Here is a 25,368-nt window from a genome sequence, read left to right as displayed (position 1 = left end):
GGTAGAAGTGGGACGTGAAGGAATTAGCAGCTCAGACAGACCCCAATCCGATAATCCTGTGTCTTTGTTAATGAAATGTGGAGTAGGAAGACACTAAATTAATTGATTGCTCCTCATGTTAGCTAGTGGACTCGTTCTGTCTCTTGCCTGTTCCCCTAATTGAACATCCTTTGAAGAAATGCTGCAGACAGAGAATTGAAAGAAAAGCTCTTTTATAAAATGTTACAAAAGATCGTGTATCCCAGCCATTATTGAGGTACGCTTTTTTCCTCTCAGCAGTAGTTCTACTGGAGGAAGTGCCGTTAGAAAGACCGAAGAAGAGCCAGATACAAAAGGAGGCGTCGTTGAGGCAATGGAGGAGCACAGTAATGATATCCCAGCCCCAGCTGAAGACGTCGTGAAGCTGAAGCCTGAAGCAAGGGGAAGTCACAGTCTAAGCAGTCCCCGTGTTAGCCGCAGCCGCGGTCAAAGCCCTTCTGAGAGTCGGACTCGAAGGCACAGGGGCAGTGCCAGCTCAGCAGCGAATCACGGCAGCAAGAAAAAGAAAAAGAAAAAAGAGAAGCAGCAGCACAAGAAGCACAAGAAACACATTGGAAACAACATGGAATTGGGAAAGAGGCAAAAACACCAGCACAAGAAGAAAACAATGAAGAAGAGCAAAGAGAAAGAAAGAGGACCAAAAAGTGAAATCCGTCACTACACAGAATGACAGATAATTTAAAAAAGACTGAATTCCCAAGGGATCTGTACTAATTTTTCCTAAAATGTAAACAAATTTGGGCATTGCAAATAATGACACAGAAAGAGCCTGTGCTGCACTTCCAATTTTGCTGCTTGATTATTTCATTTTTACATCAGAGCTTTGTAAAAGTGAGTATTTTGTACGGAGTTGTTAGTTGTGACCATGTAACACGGAAGGTTTACTGGGGCATCTTATTTTTAGCCACCGTTAAATAGTTCAGGTGGAGTTTTCTGTACTGTGAAAATTTTCCTAGTTGAAGGTTTGTTTAGTTGCCTGGCAGAGGCAGCTGGTATCAGTTATAAAATACCAGCGGAATGATTTGCAGAGACATTACAGCCCTCTTATGTCACTTTTTGATGAGAATAAAACGTTTTTGGTAAACTGTCCAATGTGAGATTTCCAGAGATAGCTGAACATTAGCAAAGGTCAGTGACTTTTAGCAAAGGTCAGCCTTCTTTGCTTCGGTCTTTACTGCTCAGGCCAGCCCTCAGGAGCCCCAGACTTTGGAAGTGACAGTGAAAGTCTAGACGAAGGAGGACTTCCCCTTGGTTGAGGAGAATTAAGTCAGAGATCAGGGAAGTAAGCTGGATATCCACAAGTCCATGGGTCCTGATGGGATGCACCTGAGAGTGCTGAGGGAGCTGGCGGAAGTTGTTGATGGGCCGCTCTCCATCATCTTTGAAAGGTCCCGGAGAACAGGCGAGGTGCCTGAGGACTGGAGGAAAGCCAATGTCCCTCCAGTCTTCAAAAAAGGGCAAGAAGGAGGAGCCGGGGAACTACAGGCCGGTCAGCCTCACCTCCATCCCTGGAAAGATGATGGAACAGGTCGTTGTGGGCGTCATCTCAAGGCATGTGGAGGAAAAGAATGCTATGGGCAGTAGTCAACACGGATTCACCAAGGGGAAATCCTGTGCGACTAACCCGATAGCCTTCTGTGATGGCGTGACTGGATGGATAGATGAGGGGAGGGCAGTGGATGGTGTCTACCTTGACTTCAGCGAGGCTTTCAACACTGTCTCCCACAGCATCCTCATAGGGAAGCTTAGGAAGCGTGGGTTAGATGAGTAGACATTGGGGTGGATAGATAACTGGTTGAAAGACAGAGCTCAGAGGGTGGTGATTAGGGGCACAGAGTCTAGTTGGAGGTCAGTGAGGAGTGGTGTTCCCCAGGGGTCAGTGCTGGGTCCAGTCCTCTTCAATATCTTCATCAGTGACCTGGATGAAGGGACAAAGTGCACCCTCAGCAAGTTCACTGATGACACAAAGCTGGGGGTGTGGCTGACACACCAGAAGGCTGTGCCGCCATCCAGAGAGACCTGGACAGGCTGGAGAGTTGGGCAGAGAGGAGCCTCATGAAATTCAACCAGGGCAAGTGTCGGGTGCTGCACCTGGGGAGGAATAAACCCGTGGACCAGGACAGGTTGGGGCTGACCTGCTGGAGAGCAGCTCTGTGGAAAGAGACCTGGGAGTCCTGGTGGACAACAGGATGACCATGAGCCAGCAATGGGACCTTGTGGCCAAGAAGGCCAATGGCATCCTGGGGTGCATCAAGAAGAGTGTGGCCAGCAGGTGGAGGGAGGTCATCCTCCCCCTCTACTCTGCGTTGGTGAGGCCGCATCTGGAGTGCTGTGTCCAGTTCTGGGTTCAAGAAGGACAGGGAACTGCTGGAGAGGGGACAGCAAAGGGCTACCAAGATGCTGAGGGGACTGGAAGACCTCTCTTATGAAGAAAGGCTGAAGGATTTGGGTCTCTTCAGCCTGGAAAAAAGACGACTGAGGGGGGATCTTATCAACACTTATAAATAGTTAAAGGGTGGGTGTCAGGAGGATGGGGCCAGGCTCTTGTCAGTGGTGCCCGGGGACAGGACAAGGGGCAATGGGAACAAACCGGAACATGGGAAGTTCCATCTGAACATAAGGAAAAACTTTACCTTGATGGTGACAGCGCTGGAACAGGCTGCCCAGAGAGGTGGTGGAGTCTCCGTCTCTGGAGATCTTCCAAACCCACCTGGACACGATCCTGTGCAACCTCCTGCAGGTGAACCTACTTTGTCAGGGAGGTTGGACTAGAGATGATCTCTAGCGGCCCCCTCCAACCCCTACCATTCTGTGATAGTGTGGTTCAGCTCCAGCAAAACGCTTTGCATGATCTCCCTCAATATTCTTTTACCACTGGTGACACCACTGGTGACCGGCTGCCAAGAGGATTTCACCCCATTAATCACAACTCTCTGGGCACGGCCATCCAGCCAGTTTTTAACCCAGCAAAGAGTACACTTGTCTATGCCATCATTCACCAGCTTCTCCAGGAGAATGCTGTGGGGGATGGTGTCAAAGGCCTTGACAGCCAGCAAGCTGTTCCAAGTTCCAGCCAGCTCCAAAAGAACCCCACCGCTGGCCAAAACTGAGCCCATCAACGAGGATGGTGGAACCTCTGTGAGAGTGTATTTAAGAAAGGACACAAGGGCTCAAGTGGGAGAGGAGTGAGGGAAAAACAGTGTGAGAAACAGCCCTGAAAACACCAGGGTGAGTGAAGAAGGAGGGAGAGGAGGTGCTCCAGGTGCCAGAGCAGATGGTCTCCTGCAGCCTGTGGAGAATACCACAGTAGAGCAGGTATTTCCCTGCAGCCTAAGGAGAGGAGCACAGCGGAGGAGGTAATCCCTGCACTTGGTGGAGGACCCAACACTGGAGAGGTTGGATATTTCCTGAAAGAATTTCAGCTTGAGGAGAGCCCATGCTGTAGCAGGTTTATCTCAAAAGACTGTAGCCAGTAAGAGGGACCCCATGGGAAAAGTGGTAGAAGGAAGGAGCAGCAGAGAGGAATTGTTATGGACTGACCAGGACCCCCATTCCCCATCGCCCTGCACTGCTCAGGGGGAAGGAGGGAGAGGAGCTGGGAAGGAAGCAGCAAAGTTCAGCAAGGGAAAAAATGTGTGGGAGGAGGCTTTCCAGGTGATAAGGTCTTCCATCGGTCCTATGCTTCTTTGACCCTCAGCCTTTGCAGTTGCACATGCCTGGCCTGCCCACTTACCTTCACTCCTGTCCCCTTTGTAGGAGGCCCACACACATCTTGGCACGCCCAGCGTAAGGTGGCCTCCACCAAAGCTGGAGCCCACCTGGCCTTGGAGGCAGGGAGGGGCCCGGTCCCCTCTGTCCGGGGCTGGGCACAGCTTTTCCCTGGGAACCTCCCTGAGGAGCACTCCTCGTCTGTGTCAGCCTGGGGCCCGGCAGGGGTGGCCCAGGGACAAGGGCTGCTGGGGCAGGGCTGAAGGAGCTCAGCTGGGACAGCGTTAGACTGAAGATCTAAAGGTGCCTGGTTCAGCCCTGGGCTTCAGCAGTGATTTTTCTCCCTCTGCTTTTTGCAGAGCCCGTCTGCCGCCTTCCAGCCTGCCCCAGCCCTGCTTGCGCCTTCACCTCTTGCCAGAGCACTGTCCCTGCCCTGGACCTGCACATCTGCGGCTTAGAAGGAGCCTTCCTCCAGCCCCACAAGTCCCCAGCCTCCCCCTGGGCAGGACTCTCCACTCAGGGCTGCTTTGGGGTGGTCTCCAGCTGTGCCTCCTTCCCTGCTCCACAGGATCGGGATGTGTCCTCTGCGGGGTCTCTGCACGACCCAATTCCTCTCCTCTTTGTCATGCTCAAGGGTGCAGAGTCTGTTCCCCTCCTCAGGCGCCTCCTGCACCTTGTCTCCATTCCCAGAGCAGAGGCCACTGGACCCATAGTCCCAGGGAGAGGCACTCCCTGGAGCTGCGGCCTGAATGGCAGCATCCTTCCCCCGGGGGGGTGTTGCAGTGAGACCTCTGATGTGCCCAGGACAGCTGACAAAGCCACGCTGAGGATCACCCACCGGAGTGCATGGCCATCGGTATTGTTTAGTCACACGCTGTCCTGAGCAGAATTTCTTGTCCCCCTTTGCCCCCCTGCTCCAATGACTGGTAACACACCAATATGTGCCTCTCTGGGCATCAGCCCCATGGAGATGGACACCTGCCCTTCACCCCACCTCCAGGGATGCTGCGGGGCAGAGGGGTGCAGGAGGAGGCCCGCTACATGGATGAGGGCGTGTGAGCTTTCTGCCCCCACGTTGCCCCATCGCACACCCTGGGGTGCCATCAGAGCCTGGGGGCACCTCACCCCAGGGAGGGCATGTCCCTCACCCTGTTGTACTTCTCCTCCTGTGCCGCTGCGCACAGATGTGGCACACAGCGGGGTTGCCCTTGCCCTGGGGGGCAGAGGAGGCTCAGGAGTGTTCTCCTCTCCGTTGGCCCTGGAGGGGGCCAGAGCGTGGGAGCAGCACCTGCAGCCAGAGCCTCCTTCTGCCCCATCGCTCTTCAGAGACGCTGGAGGGGCAGTGCTCTGCAGTGCAGCCCTGTGCCAGGATCAGGCCCCAGGGGAGAGGCAGTGCGGACTTCCCCCATCTCAGGAGGGCTCAAGTGCTGTTTGCTGCAGAGGGTCCCTGGGCACCCAGGGGACAACGGGGCTGTGCTTGTCACAGACCCCTCGTGGGAGGAGAGTGTCTCCTGCTGGGAAGGCTCCAGAGGGTGTAGCTCAGTGGCAGAGCGCCCACTTTGCATGTGGGAGATCCTGGCTTCCATCCCCAGCACCTCCAAGGGGGTTCTTCCCTGAATGCCCAGCCTCAGGGAAAGGCTGGAGCTGGAGCCTCTGGTCCTCTGCAGGCACTGTGGGCCTGCCCTGCCCAGCCAGGGTCTGGCTGTGGGGTGAGGAGGGCTGTGTGCGCTGCCTCTTTGGAGCCCCCTCTCAGGAGAGAGACGGGCAGCTGTGCTGGACCTGAGCTCAGCTCACTGCCCTGCACCACACACCCACCCGAGACATGCCCCTTCCCCACCACCATGTCTTTGGGCTCTGGTTTCCTCCAGCCACCCTCAGGGAGACACTAAAGCACCTGGGCAGGCAAGCACAGCTCTGGCTCAAAGGCTTTTAATAAGAACCTATATGGGGGCCCCTGTGTAAAAACAGGGGAATCAAAATCGAGGAAACCCCTGGCAGTTTCTGCTGCCCGTGGGAAAAGGGAGAGGGTTCCCTGGTGCTCACGGCTCTCCCAGCTGCACAGACCTCTCCTCCCTCCTGGCTGCCCCCAGCTGCACTGCAGGGATGGGCTCTCCTGGGCCGGGGCTCAGGGACCGTTGTGCACTGAGCTCCGGTGTCACAGCCTCTGTGTCCTCAGGGGGATGTGCCACAGACACCTCTTCAGCATCGTCATAGCCCGTGCTCTCTGGGGACAGGGACCAGCCATCCCCCTCAGCTCCGGGGGCACCAGCACCTCTCTGGGAGAGCAGGTTTGGCCCTGCAAGAAGCAAGGCAGGCCATTGCATGTTCACCCCATGGGGAGCCTCTCCTGGGCTGTACATCACCTTCCTCCCTTCTCCTCACCAGTCCTGAGACGTTCAGGTCCCTCTCCCACCCACGGTACCCCAGAAGAAACTCCAGGGGCAGGTTCCCCCACCCCAGCACGTTGGGCTCTCAGTGTGACAGCGATTCATCCAGCACCGGGGATGCCACCCCAGGAACCAGCAGCTCTTTCTTTCCCTCTCACCTCCAGGGGTATCCGTGGGTCCAGATCCTTCCTCTGTCACCCTGGGCATTTCCCAGTCTTCCTGCCCAGGGGAAGGATCCTCCCCAGGGTCAGAAACCTCCCTGGCATCATCATAGCCATCAGCTGGGTCACCTCCAGGCAGGACAGGGACATCTGAAAGGAGAGGAGAGCTGGTGACAGTGAGAAGATGCGTTCTGCAGAGCAGAGGATGGGAGGATGCGCAGGGACGTGGGGCTCCGACATTGGTGTTTGCAGCCCCACAGGAGATCCTGCCCGATCTCCGAGCTCCGAGGGTGACGCTCAGTGACACTGCTGTCCATCACATGTCTGCAGGGAGGAGACATCCACCCCTTCCTGCCCCCCATTACCTGGTGCTGGCCATGGACCATCCTCCTCCTCGCTGTCCCCGGGGTAGGGCTGCAGCTTGCTCAGGGACCCCTCTGAATAGGAGCCTGGAGAGAGGCCCAGTGGGTGTCAGGGGAGTACGCTCTGCTGACCCAGCTTGTGCTCAGTGCTGCTGGGGACGTGGGACCCACAGAGCCACGGCTGCACGGGGACGAGGGCTCAGGACTCACCCTGCTGCCCTGGGACAAAGCCCATCTCCAAGGGCCTGCCAGAGCTGCCCTGGGACAGCCCCTTCCCTCACCCCTCAGGTGTCCCCCAGGGTGCAGGGGCAGGCAGAGAGGGGCTGTCCCCAAATGGGACGCGCAGAGCAGGTGGGGAGAAAGCTTCTCTCCTGGGCCCAGGACATGGGTGCTCCCCACACAGATCCAACAGCCCCACAACCGCACGAACCATGGGTTAGGGGGCTGCAGGGGTCAACCTTGGGTGGCAGCCAGGGGAAAGAGCACTGTAGATGTGTCCTCAACGAGGGACGCACACCAACCTGAGCCGCTGAACCTTGCCTGCTTCTGCCATGCTGGGCTGGAACCAATCTCCTCGTACACGACCTCAGGGAAGGGCTCCTGAGCTCTCTCAGAGCCTGTGGACAGAGGCAGGGCTGGCCCAGGGATGGTCAGAGAGGGGATGGGATCCCGCAGAGAGCACACACTCTTGTCCCCCCAGCTCTGCCTCTCCCACTCACTGACAGCCCACGGCACCCCTGGCCTTGCCAGCAGGCATCTTCCCCTGGGAAGGGACCCACCTCTGCGCCCAGCCCTGGCGCTTCGCACTTGCCCGGCCAGGAGGGCCAGGAGCAGGCAGAGAAGGGCTCCCAGGATGATGCACATGATGACGGGCAATGAGACTCTCCCGCTGCCGGTCAGACGGCCCCGCGTGGGATCTGCATGGCAGGAACACAGAAAGGGCAGCACCAGGCCTGGGAGAGGTGAGGGGCCGGCACACCCCAGTCCTGACCCCCATTACATACCGGGTTTCAGGGGATGAGGGATGGGGAAGCTCCCACCTGACTGGGTGAATGACAGCCCTCCCCAGCCTCCCGCCCCACCGCTACCCCGGTGCCTCCTCCTGGGAGTTTCACAGCCCAGCAAGGAGCCCTTTCCCCCCGGCTGTGGGTCACAGCCTGGCCCCAAGAAGACCCAGCGCTGGTGGGGAGGACGGGTTACCTGCTGGAGGGGTTGGTGCTGCCGTCCTGGGTGCATCTGCAGAGGAGGAGAAGGAGAGCTGGGCTGAGAGGGTGGGGGTGCAGGTACCAGGGAGCCTCCTCTCTGACACACCGTGTGTGCGTGTGTGTGTGCGCACGTGTGCATGTGCAGACATCCCTGCCACATCCCACCCAAATCGCCCCTCCTGCACGACTGGTGAGCATGGCCAGGAAGGAGCGCAGGGCCCAGAGCAGGGACAGAGCCGGCAGCCCGGGAGATGCCCCTGGGGGCTGCAGGGCCCTGCGGGCAGAAGCTGGAGGACACCCAGCCCCACAGAAGCTGCTGCCCACTCGGCAAAAGGCTCTCCTGCTCTGCAGGGATGGCCTTGCTCTCAGGAGCTCTGGAGCCATGATGGCAGCCAATGGGGATAAGGGCTCCCTGTGAGGTGTCCCAGCCCTGCCGCCCACCTGAGCAGTTCACGGCCGCGTCCTCCTTATGGCGGCAGGCACCGCTGTCCCCAGGCCGGGCCCAGCAGTCCTGCAGAGATGGCTCTGTCCCCCGGCACTCCACCTGCTCCAGCCAGATGGGGCCGCTCCCCTCCCCAAATGCAGCCTCGGCCAGGGCAGACACCGCAGGGCCACAGCCCAGCTGCCTGCATGCCACCTCGGCATCCCGCATGTCCCAAGAGTCGTCACACACCGTCCCCCAGGAGCCGCGGTGCCACACCTCCACTCGGCCGGAGCACCCCTTCTCCCCTCCCACGGCACGAATCTTCTCCCTGTCTGGAGAAGGCAGAGAGCTCCCAGGGCCGCGGGACAGCAGGCAGAGCCCTGCCAGGCGAGAGGGGCATGCAGAGGAGCAGCTACCTGTGCAGCTCGGGGTGCTGGGGCATGCAGCCATTGGGGCCGGGGGCGTTTCTGGCTGACTCCCTGCAGAGGGAAACGCTGTGGTGAAGGGGCTGCTGCAGGTGGGCGTGCAGCAGAGAGCGGGGCTCAGCTCAGCTCGTGCCACCCACCCATGGCAGCAGCTGAACCCCAGTCCTTCGGGGGACACACACTCGGCAACGTGGGGGACCCTGACTGCTCAGCCCCAAAGGGACCCTGGGTCACAGAGCAGCAGGAGGGTGTCCATGGAAGGGACACTCCTCAGAGCCCTGGGTGTTCCCTTCTGGGACCTTGCCTCGAGAAACCTCTGCCTCAACCAGGCGAAGCTGGGAGCCCGGCTGGCACCCGCTGGTGAATGTGTGGGGCTCCGGGAGAGGAAGTCCCATTTTTCGTACCAGCAGCAGCAGCGTCTGCCTTGGAAATGAAAGGCCCCCGCAGGCCCCGGAATTTGACCATGCCCAGCCAGGAGCAGGAACGCAGGGGATGCTGGTGCCCGGCTAGCTCAGAATTACCCTTGCAGGTGATGTGGGTCTCCTCTCGCAGGTCGTCGCATGACTGCGGGTGCCAGGGAGCGGAGGGACACTGCCAGAAGGAGCTGTTTCTCTCCCCACACTCCACACGGTCCAGCCAGGCCGTGCCAGACAGCTTGCCGTAGGGCCGTTGTGTTTCCAGGGACCCTCTGTCCCCACAGCGCAGCTCCTTGCATGCCAGCGACACAGTTTCAGGAGTCATGGAGTTGGAGCAAACGCTCCCCCACGTCCCATTGTAGAAAACCTGCAGGCGCCCGGAGCAGTTGGTGCCGTTCTCCAGCCTCAGGGCCATGAACTCTGGGAGGAAAGGCAGCGAGGGGGAACAGGCTGGGCTGGGGCTGGGGGAGCAGGGACACCCCTGCACCCGCCAGGCCCTCAGACAGGCAAAGGCACGTCCAGCAAGTCCCCCTTGCACCCACGGACAGAGAAATGTCCCTGATGGACAGACACCCCTGCCCTCCCTGCGGACCGTCAGGGACAGCGGAGCTCCCCAGGGACCCCCGGTGGGACTGAGGGCACCTGTGCGTGGGTGTCCCCACGGTGGCCTTTGTCAGGGGCTCAGAGCTGGCCAGGAACAGCCTCGGCCGTTGCCGGCTCTCCCCTCGTCCCGGCCTGCCTGGGCACTGGGCTCCCACCACAGCTCCCGGCACACACCTGAGCAGCCGACTCCTGCGTCCTCTTTGTGCCCGCAGTCGTGCTGCCCCCAGGACCCTGCCGGGCAGTCCCAGAGAGCAGCTTCGGCCCCGGAGCAGTTCACGTTCTCCAGCCAGATCTGAGCGGAGCCTTCCCCGAAGCGAGCGGAGCCAACCGCCTCCAGCGCCCCTCCACAGCCCAGCTGGTGGCAAACGACGGCAGCATCAGACAGGTCCCAGCCGTCATCGCAGACGCTCCCCCAGCTGCCCTGGTAGTAGATCTCCACTCTCCCCGCGCAGCGCCCAGGCCCGTTCACCAGCCGCACCTGACGGCTCCCTGTAGCAGCAGGAAACCCCGGCTGCCGTCAAGGGCCGGCTGCCCACCCAGCCCAGAGCCTGGGGGGGCCGTGCAGCGCCACTCACCCCAGCAAACGACCCCCACGTCCTCGGCAATCCCTGCTTCCAGCGCACTCTCAGGCAGGGAGGTGTTGCAGAGGGTCAGGTTGGCCTCGTGCCCTGCACACCGCACCCCGCGCAGCCCCACGGGACCCGTCCCTCTCTGAGCCTTCGGGGGGTTGTAGGCTGCCTCTGCCTCTCCGCACTGCAGCTGCCGGCACACCACGCTGGCCTCCTGCACGTCCCACTGCTCATCCAGGACTCTGCCCCACGTCCCGTGCTGGAAGATCTCCACTCGCCCGTCGCACGGGCTTCCTCCACCCACCAGCCGCAGGGATGCGAAGCGAGCTGGGCCTGGGGAGAGCAGCCATGCCCCAGCCCTTGGCGGCATCGGGGAGCCCGGCAGCCTGCAGCATGTCTCCAGGCTCTGGCACCCTTGCAGGAGGGCCTTGGAGCTCGCCTGCCTGCCGCCAGCCCTCTGTGGGGACCTTCTGAGCCAGAGCCTTGCACTGCCACAGGGTCCCCTGCTTTGGGAGCATTTAAGAGGAAAACAGAGTAACCGAGTGTTTTCCTGCACTCACCTGAGCATATGACAGCAGCGTCGTTCTCATGGGAGCACGGCGAGGCCCCCAGGGCAGTCACTGGGCACTCTCCCAGGTGGGCTTCAGTCCCGTCACAGTGGAAGGAGTCTCTCCAGACAGGGCCGCTTCCTCTCCCAAAATGCCCTCCTTTAGGAATGGACTCAGCAAACCCGCAGTTGAGGTGACGGCAGAGAACGTGGGCGTCCAAGAGGTCCCAGTGGGAGGCACAGAGGGTGCCCCAGGTCCCCTGCACATGGACCTCCACCCTCCCCTCACACGCCGTGCTGCCGTTCACCAGCCTGAACCCTGTGAACTCGGGACAGAGAAGGATGAGACAGGGCAGACTTGTGCTTTTGCTGCCTTGGGTGGTGGAGTAGAGGGCAAATGGACACCCTGCCTTTCTCCTCCTTCTGCACCATTTTAGGGCTGCAGGCAAACATTCAAGGTCAGGTTTAACGGGGCTCTGAGCAACCTGATCTAGTTGAAGAGGTCCCTGCTGGTTGCAGGCAAGTTGGACTAGATGACATTGAAAGGTCCCTTCCAACCCAAACCATCCTATGGTTCTGTGATCACCCCTTCTGTCCTCACACCCAGCACAGCACAGTCCCGTCCCTGCTCCCCCATCATCGGCACACCCCCGGTGGTAACACCCTGCCCCGAGTCCTTACGTGTGCAGGTGACACCGGCAGCATTCGCGTGGGTGCAGGGCTGGTCCCTGGGGGACCCCGTGGGGCAGGAGCTGAGAAGGGATTCATTCCCCACACACTGCAGCTCTCTGTCCCACATGGGACCAGCCCCTTCTCCAAAGTGAGCTGCCCCGGGGACAGACAGGGCTGTGCCACACTGCAACTCTCTGCAGACCACGTCGGCAGCTTTGGGACCAAAGGCGGAGTCACAGACAGTTTTCCACTCGTTCCTATCACGGATCTCCACTCGTCCTGAGCAGGGATTGTCCCCTCCAACCAGCCGGACAAATCCTGGAGTAACCAAAGAACCCTGTGAGTTCCCACAGCCCTCTGGCAGTTACATACCCATGTCCCACCTGGCCTGCACAGTGGCCACAGGCAAAGAGACCCACGACCCTCCCAGCAGCTCCCAATGGGTGCTGATGGCACAGATATACCAGGGACACCCTGCTCCTCTGCCCAAGGACAGGGCTTTTTCCCTTTGAGCGGCCCCTTTGCTTTGGTTGAGGGACTTGTGTCTGCCAGGAGGCACAACCCAAAAGCCACTGGCCACTCTGCACCCTTCTCTGGGGCTGTGGGTGGCCGCGTGAGCAGCTCTCGGTGCCTCTGGCACAGGGGAACCTGGCCCTCAGCAATGCCAGACAGGTGCTGGCTGAATTGGAGAAGAAAGATGAGAACCAACAAAAAATGCGGGGCATTGAGGGGGATTCATCTCCCAGCCCCAGGCACCAACTGAGGGTGGGATGAACCATCTTGGGGCCCAGCGGTGGGTGAAGCCCACTGGTCTTTCCTCAGGGACCAGGGACACCAGCAATGACAATCCCAGCTTGGCAGCGTGACCAGCAACACAGGACCCTGCCCTGGCAGCCGTTCATTGCTCCCTGAGGGCACAGCCAGGTCACTTCTCCTGTCCCAGTCCCAAAGGTGGGGAAGAGATTGGCTCCTTACCTGAGCATGTCACTCCAGCATCCTCATCATGACCACAGTAGCTTTGACCCCATCCACGGTGTCTACAGTCAGACAGGGCCGACTCTCTGCCGTGACAATTAACACCACCCATCCAAATGGGGCCGGATCCTGGCCCAAAGTGTGCTTCAGCATGAGCTTTGACAGCGGACCCACAGCCCAGCTGCTTACAAACCACTGCAGCATCTTTCGTGTCCCAGGAGTCATCACACACGGTCCCCCACTGGCCCTGGTGTTTTACCTCCACTCTCCCAGCACAGCGTCCGCCGCCATTCTCCAGCCTCACCTCCGCAGCCCCTTCAACCACCGAGATGGGACTGGTCAGGAGAGCACCGAGTCCCAGAGTGCAGGTCTGGGGTCCCCCCTGCCTGTCACAGGCACCAGGATGGGAGCCCTCTCCCCTCCAGGCTCTCCCTGGGGATATGTGTGGGCGTCCCCCTACTCCCCATGGGCTGTGCAGGCTGGGGGTGCTAACTCCAGACCCGCTGGGCCATTTTTTGTCCCACAACCCTCAGCACCTCCTCCCACCTCAAAGGGCCCCTGCCCATGCCCACCCAAAACCTGTATTGCCAGGCCGTGCGCAGGGCACCTGCTCCTCCCCAGCCCAGCACCCCTTAACAGCATCATGGAGACACCCGCTCCCACCCAGATGGACACAGGCAAAGGCACAGGGTCCATAGACCTGAGCTCCTTCTGACCCTCATCTCAGCGGCACTTGGAAAGAAACCCTCTTCCCAAAGGGCTCTTGATGACCCCACTGGTACCCGATGGCCCTGGGCTGTGGGAAAAGGGAGCCGGCACTTACCTCTGCAGAGCTGCACCCAGAGGAGCAGCCACAGCACCCGAGGGGACAGGAGTCCCTCCATTCCCATCCTGAGCCTCCTGCCCTGCTGGCACAGCCCTGCTCTTCCCCACTCCCTGTCACAGCTCCTGGGGACTCACGGGGACGTCGATGATGGGAGGGTGATATATCTCTGCAGATGCCGACCCAGCTGCGGAAGGAGCCAATCGAAGCAGCAGCACCTTTTTAGACGTTATCGGGAGCTATCTCCCCTCCGACACAGCCCAGCCCGCCAATGAACTTCTCCAGCGCCGTTCATGACCATATATGAGGGACATATATGTCCCGCTGCCGGTGTCATGGTCGCTGTGGTGGCGGATCATCATGGGACAAGCTGGGTGTGCAGGGGAATTTGGTTAGTCACCCCTTGCACCCTGCTGTGGGCCTGGAAGCAGTGAGCATCTCCTGCACCGGGCTCATCCAAGAAGCCATGAGGCAAGCGTCCAGCTGCCCCCAAGCTGCGGTGACCATGGAGCGGGGACTGCACCAGGGTCTGTGTCAGGATGGGGAGGAAACAGCCCCTGCCCCTGACACGGGCCTCACTGTGCTGGGAGCAGCAGCTGGGAGAGGTCTTCATCCAGGGCAAGGGCTCCATCCCAGGAGTGTTGGCTTGTCCGTCCATCCCTGCAGACCCCCACAGTGAGTCCCTCGCAGGAGCCGGAGCTGGATCATGTCCCTGCCCTGGCAGCAGACAGACAGCCCAGAGGCTCAGACGTGTCCCTGACTCTCAGTGTGTCACCCAGGGGCCGTTATTCCCCGCGGGCGGAGCGGGAGCTGGAGCCTGCAGGTGCACAAACCACAGCCCACGTGGCCTCGCCGCGCTCCCCCCGCTCCCCCCGCAGCGCCCGGGCAGGAAGTCTGTGGTTTCCTCCTGGCGCCGTGCCCAGGCACATCCCTGGGGTGCCCCCGAGCCACCCCCACCCCGACTGCTCCAGCCAGGGCCGCAGGGGCTGCTCCTTCGGCCTCGCAGACACGGGGACGGGCAGCTCCCAGCCCCCGTCATGCCCCTGTCATGCACACGGCCACTCTGCACCGAGCCCCACGGGCACGGGGTGACATCGGTGACGTGACCTCACACCCTTCCTACTGCCAAAGCTGTGTGTTCGTGGGTTATACTGACGGTGACCTCACACTCTCCTACTTCTGCTGCCGTGTGCTCATGAGTGGTACCGACAGTGACCTCACGTCCCTCCTGCTGCCACCACCGTGTGCTCAGGGGTTACAGTGACCATGACCTCACACCCTCCTGCTGCTGCTGCTGCGTGCTCAGGAGTCCCGCTGTCACACGTGTGTGGGTGTTGTGTACAGGCTTCTGATGACGACGGTTCTTCCAAAAAGCCATATTGGGGTGGGGTCCAAGTATTATTGTAATGGCATCAGAAGCGGCCACACAAGCCATATGCCTGCTCCTTGCCCAAAAGCTACACAGGCAGCGGTGAAATCACAAGAGCGACATTCACGAGCCACGTTCCTGCTCCTGGCCTATCAGGTATTCAGACACCAATGACCTCACAAACACCTACATAAACTACTGCTTGGCTCCCAATCTGTCATCTACTCGGGCACCCGTGACACCACAACACCCTACACCACCCATGTTCCTGCTCCTGCCCTACCAGGTACGCGGGCAGCAGTGACTTCACCAGCTCCTACACAACCCATGGGCCTCTTCCTGGCCTGTCAGCTCAGCGGTCACAGGTGACCTTGCAAACACCTACACAAGATGGGGGCTTAGTCCTGGCCTGCCAGCTTCTCAGGCACCTGGGACCTCAAAACACCCAACACAAGACATGTTTCTCCTGGGCTCCTCAGGCACCAGTGACATCGCAGAGACATCCACAAGCCAGGTGACAGCTCCTGGCCTCTCGTGAGGCAGTGACCTCACAGGCACCTACACGAGCTGTGCACCTGGGCCTGCCTTATCAGCTGCTCAGCCAAGAGTGACATCACGAGGACAAGCCCGAGCCACGTGTCTCCTATCAGCTACACCAGCACCAGGGACCTCACCAGCCCCTACAGGAGCCCTGGCCTTGCTCCTGCTCTATCAGCTACTCAGGCACCAGAGACCTGACCCCCACATCTCCCCCTGCTTGCTGTCTGCTCACCTCTGAGATACGACTCCTCACAAGCTCCTGCACAGACCAGAAGCCTCCTCTTGGCCTGTTGGCTACTCAGGCAGCAGCTCCTCACAAGCACAGACCAACCTATTTGCTGCGTGCTCGTCTTTTGGGGGGACCCAAGCCAGTACTGACCCCCCTCTCCGTCACTTGCTCACCCCTCCTAGAAGGGGGCCGTAGCCCCTGGGCATGTTCCAGCGTGTCCGTGCCCCACCACCTTTCGGGCACCCCTCCGCCCTCTTGAATTCCCCCCAGCCCACCCTGTCAGGGCTTGTTCTGCAGCCTGGTAAAGTGGGGGACCCCCACCCGGCCTTTTCCTTCTGCTTCCGTTCACATTTAAACTCTAATTCTTCACTACACTAAATCTTATTGAAGAAGGATTTATCCAATTAAAAACAATTCAAATTTAGAAACATTCAAAATTTTCAATTCAAAATTATTAATTTAATTTCTATACCTTTATTAATGTTTACCTAGATCAAAATATATACACATATATAGATATATATATAAGTAGTGTATCTATTTATAAATGAATAAATAAATTCATTAATAGAATTATACACTTCCTTTCATAGATACATTCCTCTAGGTGTATATATTGCCTACCAATCTTACAGTTTTATACCCAAGCACTTCTGGGCCAAAGGAGGCAGGCAGCCAATCCCAGGGGCTGTGTTCCTCTAAAGAAGTTGTCATGGTCGGTGGCCCAGCTGAAGTGCCTCTGTACCAACGCACGCAGCCTGGGGAACAAAGAGGAGGAGCTGAGCACCCTTGTGCAGCTGGAATCCTCACGGCTGGGGTTTGCTACAGGCCACCCGAGCAAGAGGAGCCTTTTGACGAAGCGTTCTTACTTCACCTCCAGGAAGCACCACACTCAGAGGCTGAGATCTACTGGGGGACTCCAGTCACCCTGGCAGCTGCTGGAAGAGCATCCCATGAAGCTGTGAGCAGTGCAGGAGACTCATGGAGGGTGTTGACGAAGGGATTGAGAGCAGCCCTGCAGAGAAGGGCGTGAGGATGCTGGGGCTGGAGTAACTGAACATGAGCTGGACACGTGCGCTGGCAGCCCAGAAAGCCAAGCGCATCCTGGGCTGCATGAGAAGAAGCGTGGCCAGCAGGTGGAGGGAGGGGATTCTCCTCCTCTACGCTGCTGTGGTGAGACCCCAGCTGGAGAACAGCGTCCAGCTCAGGGGTGCCAAGCACAAGACAGATACGGAGCTGTTAGCGTGCGTGTAGAGGAGGGTCACAAACATGCTGTGAAAGCTGGAACACCTCTCATGGAGAAAAGCTGAGAGAGTTGGGGGTGTTCAGCACAGAGAAGGGAAGGCTCCAGGGAGACCTTATTGCAGGGATCCAACACAAAAAGGAGGCTCATGGGACAGTCGAGGAGAGACTGTGTACCAAGGCCTGCAGTGACAGGACGAGGACCAGGGCTTTAAGGTGTGTCCCCAGGGTGTCCCCGTCCCACCCGACCTGCGCCTCCTCCCCCGGCAACCCCAGCTCCGCCATGATGCCAGCGGGCGGTGGGGCAACGACCACTCAAGCCGGAAACCGGACCCACTTCCGGCGCAGGGGATGATGGGGGATGGAGTACGGGCCAGTGCGCACCAGCCATGCCAGTACGGGCCAGTGACCCCAGTATGGACCAGTGATCCCAGTATGGACCAGCATGACCCGTTCCCAGTGCGCTCCCAGTGCTCCCAGTATGAACCCGTGACTCCTCGCAGTGCTCCCAGTTTAGTCCCAGTGCTCCCAGTATCACTCCCTGACTCCCCCCAGTGCTTCTACTGCGGTCCCAGTGCTCCCAGTATGACTCCCTGATTCCCCCCAGTACTCCCAGTGCGGTCCCAGTGCTCCCAGTATGACCTCCTGACTTCAACCAGTGCTCCCATTGCTATCCCAGTGGTCCCAGTATGACTTCCTGACTCCCCCCACTGCTCCCAGTGCGGTCCCAGTGCTCCCAGTATGACTCCCTGATTCCCCCCAGTGCTCCCAGTGCCCTCCCAGTGCTCGCAGTATGACTCCCTGACTCCCCCCAGTGCTCCCAGTGCGGTTCCAGTGCTCCCAGTATGAACCCCTGACGCACCCCTGTGCTCCCAGTGCTTTCCCAGTGCTCCCAGTACGACCCCCTGACTTCAACCAGTGCTCCCAGTGTCCTCCCAGTGCTCCCAGTATGACTCCCTGATTCCCCCTAGAGCTCCCAGCATGGTCCCAGTGCTCCCAGTATGTCTCCCTGACTCCCCCCACTGCTCCCAGTGCTCCCAGTATGACCCCCTGACTCCCCCCAGTGCTCCCAGTGTCGTCCCAGTGCTCCCAGTATGACTGCCTGACTCCCCCCAGTGCTCCCAGTGCGGTCCCAGTGCTCCCAGTATGACTCCATGATTCCCCCCAGTGCTCCCAGTACCCTCCCAGTGCTCGCAGTATGACTCCCTGACTCCCCCCAGTGCTCCCAGTGCGGTCCCAGTGCTCCCAGTATGACTCCCTGACTCCCCCCAGTGCTCCCAGTGCTCTCCCAGTACGCCCAGTACGAACCCCTGACGCTCCCCAGTGCTCCCAGTGCGGTCCCAGTGCTCCCAGTATGACTCCCTGACTCCCCCCAGTGCTCCCAGGCTTGTCCCAGTGCTCCCAGTATGACCCCCTGACTCTCCCCAATGCTCCCAGTGCGGTCCCAGTGCTCCCAGTATGACCCCCTGACTCCAACCAGTGCTCCCAGTACGGTCCCAGTGCTCCCAGTATGACCCCCTGACTCCCACCAGTGCTCCGAGTGCGGTCCCAGTGCTCCCAGTATGACTCCCTGACTCCCCCCAGTGCTCCCAGTGCGGTCCCAATGCTCCCAGTATGACTCCCTGGTTCCCCCCAGTACTCCCTATGCACTCCCAGTGCTCCCAGTATGACCCCCTGACTCCCACCAGTGCTCCCAGTGCGGTCCCCGTGCTCCCAGTATGACCCCCTGACTCCCCCCAGTGCTCCCAGTGCGCTCCCAGTGCTCCCACTATGGCTCCCTGACTCCGACCAGTGCTCCCACTGCGGACCCAGTGCTCCCAGTATGAACCCGTGACTCCCACCAGAGCTCCCAGCGTGGTCCCAGTGCTCCCAGGATGACTCCGCGACTCCCCCCAGTACTCCCAGTGCAGTCCCAGTGCTCCCAGTATGACCTCCTGACTCCCCCCAGTGCTCCCAGAGCGGTCCCAGTGCTCCCAGTATGACCCCCTCACTCACCCCAGTGCTCCCAGTGCGGTCCCAGTGCTCCCAATATGACTCCCTACTTCCCCCCAGTACTCCCAGTGCGCTCCCAGTGCTCCAAGTATGACCCCGTGACTCCTCGCAGTACTCCCAGTTTAGTCCCAGTGCTCCCAGTATCACTCCCTGACTCCCCCCAGTGCTTCTAGTGCGGTCCCAGTGCTCCCAGTATGACTCCCTGAGTCCCCCCAGTACTCCCAGTCCGGTCCCAGTGCTCCCAGTATGACCTCCTGACTTCAACCAGTGCTCCCATTGCTATCCCAGTGGTCCCAGTATGACTTCCTGACTCCCCCCACTGCTCCCAGTGCGGTCCCAGTGCTCCCTGTATGACTCCCTGATTCCCCCTAGTGCTCCTAGTGCCCTCCCAGTGCTCCCAGTATGACCACCTGACTCCACCCAGTGCTCCCATTTTAATTCCAGTGCTCCGAGTATGACTCCCTGATTCCCCCCAGTGTTCCCAGTGCTCCCAGTATGAACCCCTGACGCACCCCTGTGCTCCCAGTGCGGTCCCAGTGGTCCCAGTACGACCCCCTGACTTCAACCAGTGCTCCCAGTGTCCTCCCAGTGCTCCCAGTATGAACCCCTGACGCAACCCTGTGCTCCCAGTGCGGTCCCAGTGCTCCCAGTACGACCCCCTGTCTTCAACCAGTGCTCCCAGAGTCTTCCCAGTGCTCCCAGTATGACTCCCTGATTCCCCCTAGAGCTCCCAGCATGGTCCCAGTGCTCCCAGTATGTCTCCCTGACTCCCCCCACTGCTCCCAGTGCTCCCAGTATGACTCCGTGGTTCCCCCCAGTGCTCCCAGTGTCGTCCCAGTGCTCCCAGTATGACTCCCTGACTCCCCCCAGTGCTCCCAGTGCGGTCCCAGTGCTCCCAGTATGACCCCCTGACTCCCACCAGTGCTCCCAGTGCGGTTCCAGTGCTCCCAGTATGACCCCCTGACTCCCACCGGTGCTCCCAGTGCTGTCCCAGTGCTCCCAGTATGACTCCCTGGTTCCCCCCAGTACTCCCAATGCGGTCCCAGTGTTCCCACTACGACTCCCTGATTCCCCCCAGTGCTCCCAGTGCGGTCCCCGTGCTCCCAGGATGACTCCCTGGTTCCCCCCAGTGCGCCCAATGCAGTCCCAGTGCTCCCAGTATGACCCCCTGACTCACACCAGTGCTCCCAGTGCTACCCCCTGATTCCCCCTGTGCTCCCCATGTGGTCCCAGTGCTCCCAGTATGACTCCCTGACTCCCCCCAGTGCTCCCAGTGTTGTCCCAGTGCTCCCAGTATGACTCCCTGATTCCCCCCAATGCTCCCAGTGCCCTCCCAGTGCTCGCAGTATGACTCCCTGACTCCCCCCAGTGCTCCCAGTGCGGTCCCAGTGCTCCCAGTATGACTCCCTGATTCCCCGCAGTGCTCCCAGTGCCCTCCCAGTGCTCGCAGTATGACCCCCTGACTCCCCCCAGTGCTCCCATGTTAATCCCAGTGCTCCCAGTATGACCCCCTGACTCCAACCAGTGCTCCCAGTGCTGTCCCAGTACTCCCAGTATGAACCCCTGACGCTGCCCTGTGCTCCCAGTGCGGTCCCAGTGCTCCCAGTATGACTCCCTGACTCCCCCCAGTGCTCCCAGGCTTGTCCCAGTGCTCCCAGTATGACCCCCTGGCTCTCCCCAACGCTCCCAGTGCGGTCCCAGTGCTCCCAGTATGACCCCCTGACTCCCCCCAGTGCTCCCAGTATGGTCCCAGTGCTCACAGTATGACCTCCTGACTCCCACCAGTGCACCCAGGGCGGTCCCAGTGCTCCCAGTATGACCACCTGACTCCCACCAGTGCTCCCAGTGCGGTCCCAATGCTCACAGTATGACTCCCTGGTTCCCCCCAGTACTCCCAGTGCACTCCCAGTGCTCCCACTATGACCTCCTGACTCCAACCAGTGCTCCCAGTGGTGTCCCAGTGCTCCCAGTATGACTCCCTCGTTCCCCCAAGTGCTCCCAGTGCCCTCCCAGTGCTCCCATTATGACTCCCTGACTCCCCCCAGTGCTCCCACTGTGGTCCCAGTGCTCCCAGTATGACCCCCTGACTCCCCCCAGTGCTCCCAGTGCTGTCCCAGTGCTCCCAGTATGACCCCTGACTCCCCCCAGTGCTCCCAGTGTCGTCCCAGTGCTCCCAGTATGACTCCCTGACTCCCCCCAGTCCTCCCAGTACGGTCCCAGTGCTCCCAGAGCAACCCCCTGACTCCCCCTGTGCTCCCAGTGAGGAGTGGAACCTTATGACATTCAAACAGGGCAATTGTCGGGTTCTGCACCTGGGGAGGAATAACCCCGTGCACCAGGACAGGTTGGGGGCAGTTGCTCAGCGCTCGTGGGCCAGTGTGCCAGTATTTCTGGTAGCCAGAAGGCAGAGCACATCTCAAGGGTCACAACTACACACACGACTCCCTCTCTGAAATGCTGAGACACCAGTGCACGCGGCGTGGGGAATGAGCAGGAAGAGCTGGAGGTCTGTGCGTGGTCGCAGGGCCACGATCTCATTGCAGTCGCTGAGACGTGGTGGGACAGCTCGCGTGACTGGAATGCTGTCATGGGTGGCTACGTCCTTTCCCGGAAAGACAGGCCAGCGAGGCGTGGTGGTGGAGTTGCACTCCATGGGAGAGAGCATTTGGAATGCATCGGGCTCTCACTAGTTGTCATCTCACTTGATGACAACTTCTTGACACAGGTGGTGCAGGAGCCAACAAGGAGAGGAGCACTCCTGGACCTGGTACTGACAAACACAGAGGGACTGGTGGGGGACATTAAGGTTGGGGGCACCCTAGGCTGTAGTGATCATGAAATGATGGAGTTCAGGATCATGGGTACTACGCACAAAACAACAAGAAGTAAAATTACAACCTTGGATTTCAGGAGGGCTAACTTTGACCTCTTCAAGAAACTGCTTGGAGAGATCCCGTGGGCTGGGGCTCTGGAAGGCAAAGGGGCTCAAGAGAGCTGGTTGGTATTCAAAGACCACTTCCTCCAAGCTCAGGATCGGTGCATCCCGAAGAGAAAGAAATCGGCCAAGGGACACAGGAGACCTGCATGGTTGAGCAGGGAGCTTCTGAAAAAGCTCAAGTGGAAGAAGGAAGTCTACAATACGTGGAAGAAGGGACTGACCCCTTGGGAGGATTACAGGAATGCTGCCAGAGCGTGCAGGGATGAAACAAGGAAAGCCAAGGCCACCTTGGAATTAAACCTGGCCAGGGATGTCAAGCTCAACAGGAAGGGCTTCTACGGGTATATTGGAAGCAAAAGGAAGAGCAGAGAATTTGTGGGCCCACTGTTGAATGAGACAGGAGCCATGGGGACAGAGGATGCGGAGAAGGCGGAGTTACTGAATGCCTTCTTTGCTTTGGTCTTTACTGCTCGGCCCAGCCCTCAGGAGTCCCAGGCATTGGTGGAAGTAACAGGGAAAGAAGAAGACTTCCCTTGGGTTGAGGAGGATCGAGTGAGGGATCAATTAGATCAATCAGATATTCACAAGTCCATGGGCCCCGATGGGATGCACCCGAGAGTGCTGAGCGAGCTGGTAGACGTCATTGCTGGGCTGCTCTCCATTATCTTTGAAAGGTCCTGGAGAACAGGCGAGGTGCCTGAGGACTGGAGGAAAGCCAACGATCCTCCAGTCTTCAAAAAAGGCAAGCAGGAGGAGCCGGGGAACTACAGGCCGGTCAGCCTCACCTCCATCCCTGGAAAGATGATGGAACAGCTCGTTGTGGGCGTCATCTCAAGGCATGTGGAGGAAAAGAATGCTATGGGCAGTAGTCAACACGGATTCACCAAGGGGAAATCCTGTGTGACTAACCCGATAGCCTTCTGTGATGGCGTGACTGGATGGATAGATGAGAGGAGGGCAGTGGATGGTGTCTACCTTGACTTCAGCGAGGCTTTCGACACGGTCTCCCACAGCATCCTTGTAGGGAAGCTTAGGAAATGTGGGTTAGATGAGTAGACAGTGGGGTGGATTGAAAACTGGTTGAAAGACAGAGCTCGGAGGGTCGTGATTAGGGGCACAGAGTCTAGTTGGAAATCAGTGAGGAGTGGTGCTCCCCAGGGGTCAGTGCTGGGTCCGGTCCTCTTCAATATCTTCATCAGCGACCTGGATGAAGGGACAAAGTGCACCCTCAGCAAGTTTGCTGATGACACAAAGCTGGGAGGGGTGGCTGACACACCAGAAGGCTGTGCCACGATCCAGAGAGACCTAGGCAGGCTGGAGAGTTGGGCAGAGAGGAGCCTCATGAAATTCAACCATGGCAAATGTAGGGTGCTGCACCTGGGGAGGAATAACCCCATGCACCAGGACAGGTTGGGGGCTGACCTGCTGGAGAGCAGCTCGGTGGAAAGAGACCTGGGAGTCCTGGTGGACAACAGGATGACCATGAGCCAGCAATGGGACCTTGTGGCCAAAAAGGCCAATAGCACCCTGGGGTGCATCAAGAAGAGTGTGACTAGCAGGTGGAGGGAGGTCATCCTCCCCCTCTACTCTGCACTGCTGAGGCCGCACCTGGAGCACTGTGTCCAGTTCTGGGCTTCCCAGATCAAGGACAGGGAACTGCTGGAGAGGGTGCAGCAGAGAGCTACCAAGGTTAGTTTGCAGCAACAGAAAAGGCTGCTCCGCAACACCTCCTCCCTGGGCCTCCACCTTGGCTGTGCCCCGTATTAGCTCCAGGGTGGAGACGGTCTTGAGTGGTCAAAGTCCAATGGCTCATGCTCTGTGCTCAGGTTCACCTCCAAAGGGGGTGCAGAGAGAAAGCTCAGGTTGGAGGTTCATGGGAAGGTTAGAAGGCCTGTGTCCTGTCACTGCACTGCAGATGTCTATGTTGGTACAGTTTAACGTGACACGAACAACGGATGAGTGTCTGACCGAGGCAGCCTTGCGTGGCTCTATCGCCAATAGCACAAATGACCCTTCCAGAAGAGAGCATCTCCTGCCCTCCTGTGAGGCTCACGCAGCCCTTGATTTCTTACTCTGCAACTCTACGCATGGGTCGAGCCCTACCGTTCAGCAGTTCTTCACCCACCGCACCCTCCACCTGCTCATCTCCAAGTTGGACAACTTGTCCGGAAGGATACTTTGAGGGACACTGTCAAAAGCTTTACTAAAATCCAGCAAAACTACATCCACCACCTTCCCTTCATCCTCTAGGCAGGTGACCTTATTGTGGTTCGTGGTGAATGGCCTGTTCCCCTTAATGTTAACTCCTTCTCCCAGGGGGGCGTTAGGGCTCTAGATGGCCCCCAGTTCAGGCTCGGCTGTTCGCTCTCCAGGAAGGGCACTCTGTGGAGACTGCAGCAGTACTGAGAGGGTTTCCCAGCAAAGTCCAAGGTAACAAGAGGAGGAGAAAGCCCAAGCTCTGACTCCATGAAGAGAAACTGGAGGTGCTGGAGATAATCTGGCCAAAGATTCCCCATGACAGGGGAATCCCTTCCCACCACTACCACTGGAGGGATCTCCAGGGAGATTTCCAGCATTGCTAGAGGGCCAAAATACCCAAAGAAAGTCCTTTTGTGTCCCTGCCCTGCCCTCCTGCCTGGCCTGCCTGGTGACCAAGGCTGTAGCCAAGCTTATCCCAGTGCTTGACCCAGCCATGGGACCTTTCTTCCTTGCAGAGATAGATTGTGACTTCACAATCAACAGCCAAGTCATTTTCCCAGTTCTGGCCTCTGAGGTTCTCAGACAGAATTGACTTCAGGCACCTTCACAGACACCTGCCTCTTACTCACCTGTGAGGTTCTGAGGCACAGCTGACATAAGAGTAGCTTCCCCACCATCACCCACCTTGTCACCCACAAGCTGATCTGATACACGTCATCTCACATTTCGTCTTCCAATGTCAGGCGACTGCTCCAGGACCTCACAGGCTCTGCATTCACTCTGCCTCTGGGGGAAAAACAGCTTAGAGAGAGGTTTGGAGGGCAAGGGAAGGTTAGGGGTTCCGAGGGAGGCCGCTAGGGCTTTTGGGTTAGGGGTTTCTGTTACCAGTTTTCTTCCATGTGAACCAAAAACTCTGGTCAGAGTTTCTGCTTCATGATCAGGGTGGGGGTGGGGGTCATGGTGAGGCTCAAAATGAAGGTTTGGGATTCTTCTTAGGGCTTCTTGTAATTGATCTGAGTCCTGCTCAGCTTTGTGGGTTAAGGGGTTGGGTTAGGGCTAGAGGCTTAGGGTTAGGCCAGAGTTAAGGCATTTCAAGAGCAGGAACCTCACCAAGTGCTGTCCCTCCCACACACTTCTCCCTTCACCTATCCCATGCTCCCTTCTCTCTTTGATGAAACTCTCAGGCATGTCGAGCACTTCACAACGCTGCTCCTCACACGCAGCTTCCTCCAGCAATAATGGCATCACGATCTACTCGCCAGCAATGGCACCTTTGCCTTCATCTTCCTCTTGCCTGCCCCTAACATCTCATCATCTCCCTGGCCTTTCCCTCCAGAACTTCACAATCCCTGCCCTCCTTCTGCATACTGGGAAACATGAGTAACACTTAGGGGAGGGGCTGGAGATGGAAGTGTGTTGAGGGACAGGATTAGGGAGCTGGCTTTGGGTTTAGGCGTGAGGCGTCTGATGAGGGTTTCAGCTTTGGCATTCGTGTTCAGGGAAGGGCCACAGATGAGCGCTGCAGGTGAGGGATTAGGGTGGG

The 25,368-nt window shown here is 58.8% G+C and overlaps 1 protein-coding gene across 1 annotated transcript; it reads right to left on the bottom strand.

Moving 5' to 3' along the window:
- Positions 1 to 7,110: 7,110 nt before the first annotated feature.
- Positions 7,111 to 12,828, bottom strand: LOC128903439 (scavenger receptor cysteine-rich type 1 protein M130-like; the record flags this gene model as incomplete). Its single annotated transcript, XM_054187450.1, has 10 exons — positions 7,111 to 7,274; positions 7,437 to 7,610; positions 8,304 to 8,618; positions 8,703 to 8,765; positions 9,233 to 9,547; positions 9,905 to 10,219; positions 10,306 to 10,632; positions 10,860 to 11,165; positions 11,528 to 11,849; positions 12,486 to 12,828. Coding segments are annotated over 10 exons (2,644 nt in total), but the record flags the coding sequence as incomplete, so codon positions are not given.
- Between the last annotated feature and the right edge of the window lie 12,540 nt (positions 12,829 to 25,368).

Source organism: Rissa tridactyla, unplaced genomic scaffold, assembly GCF_028500815.1.
Source record: "Rissa tridactyla isolate bRisTri1 unplaced genomic scaffold, bRisTri1.patW.cur.20221130 scaffold_33, whole genome shotgun sequence".
Lineage (NCBI taxonomy): Eukaryota > Metazoa > Chordata > Aves > Charadriiformes > Laridae > Rissa > Rissa tridactyla.
This window is presented reverse-complemented; position numbering and strand designations above follow the sequence as displayed.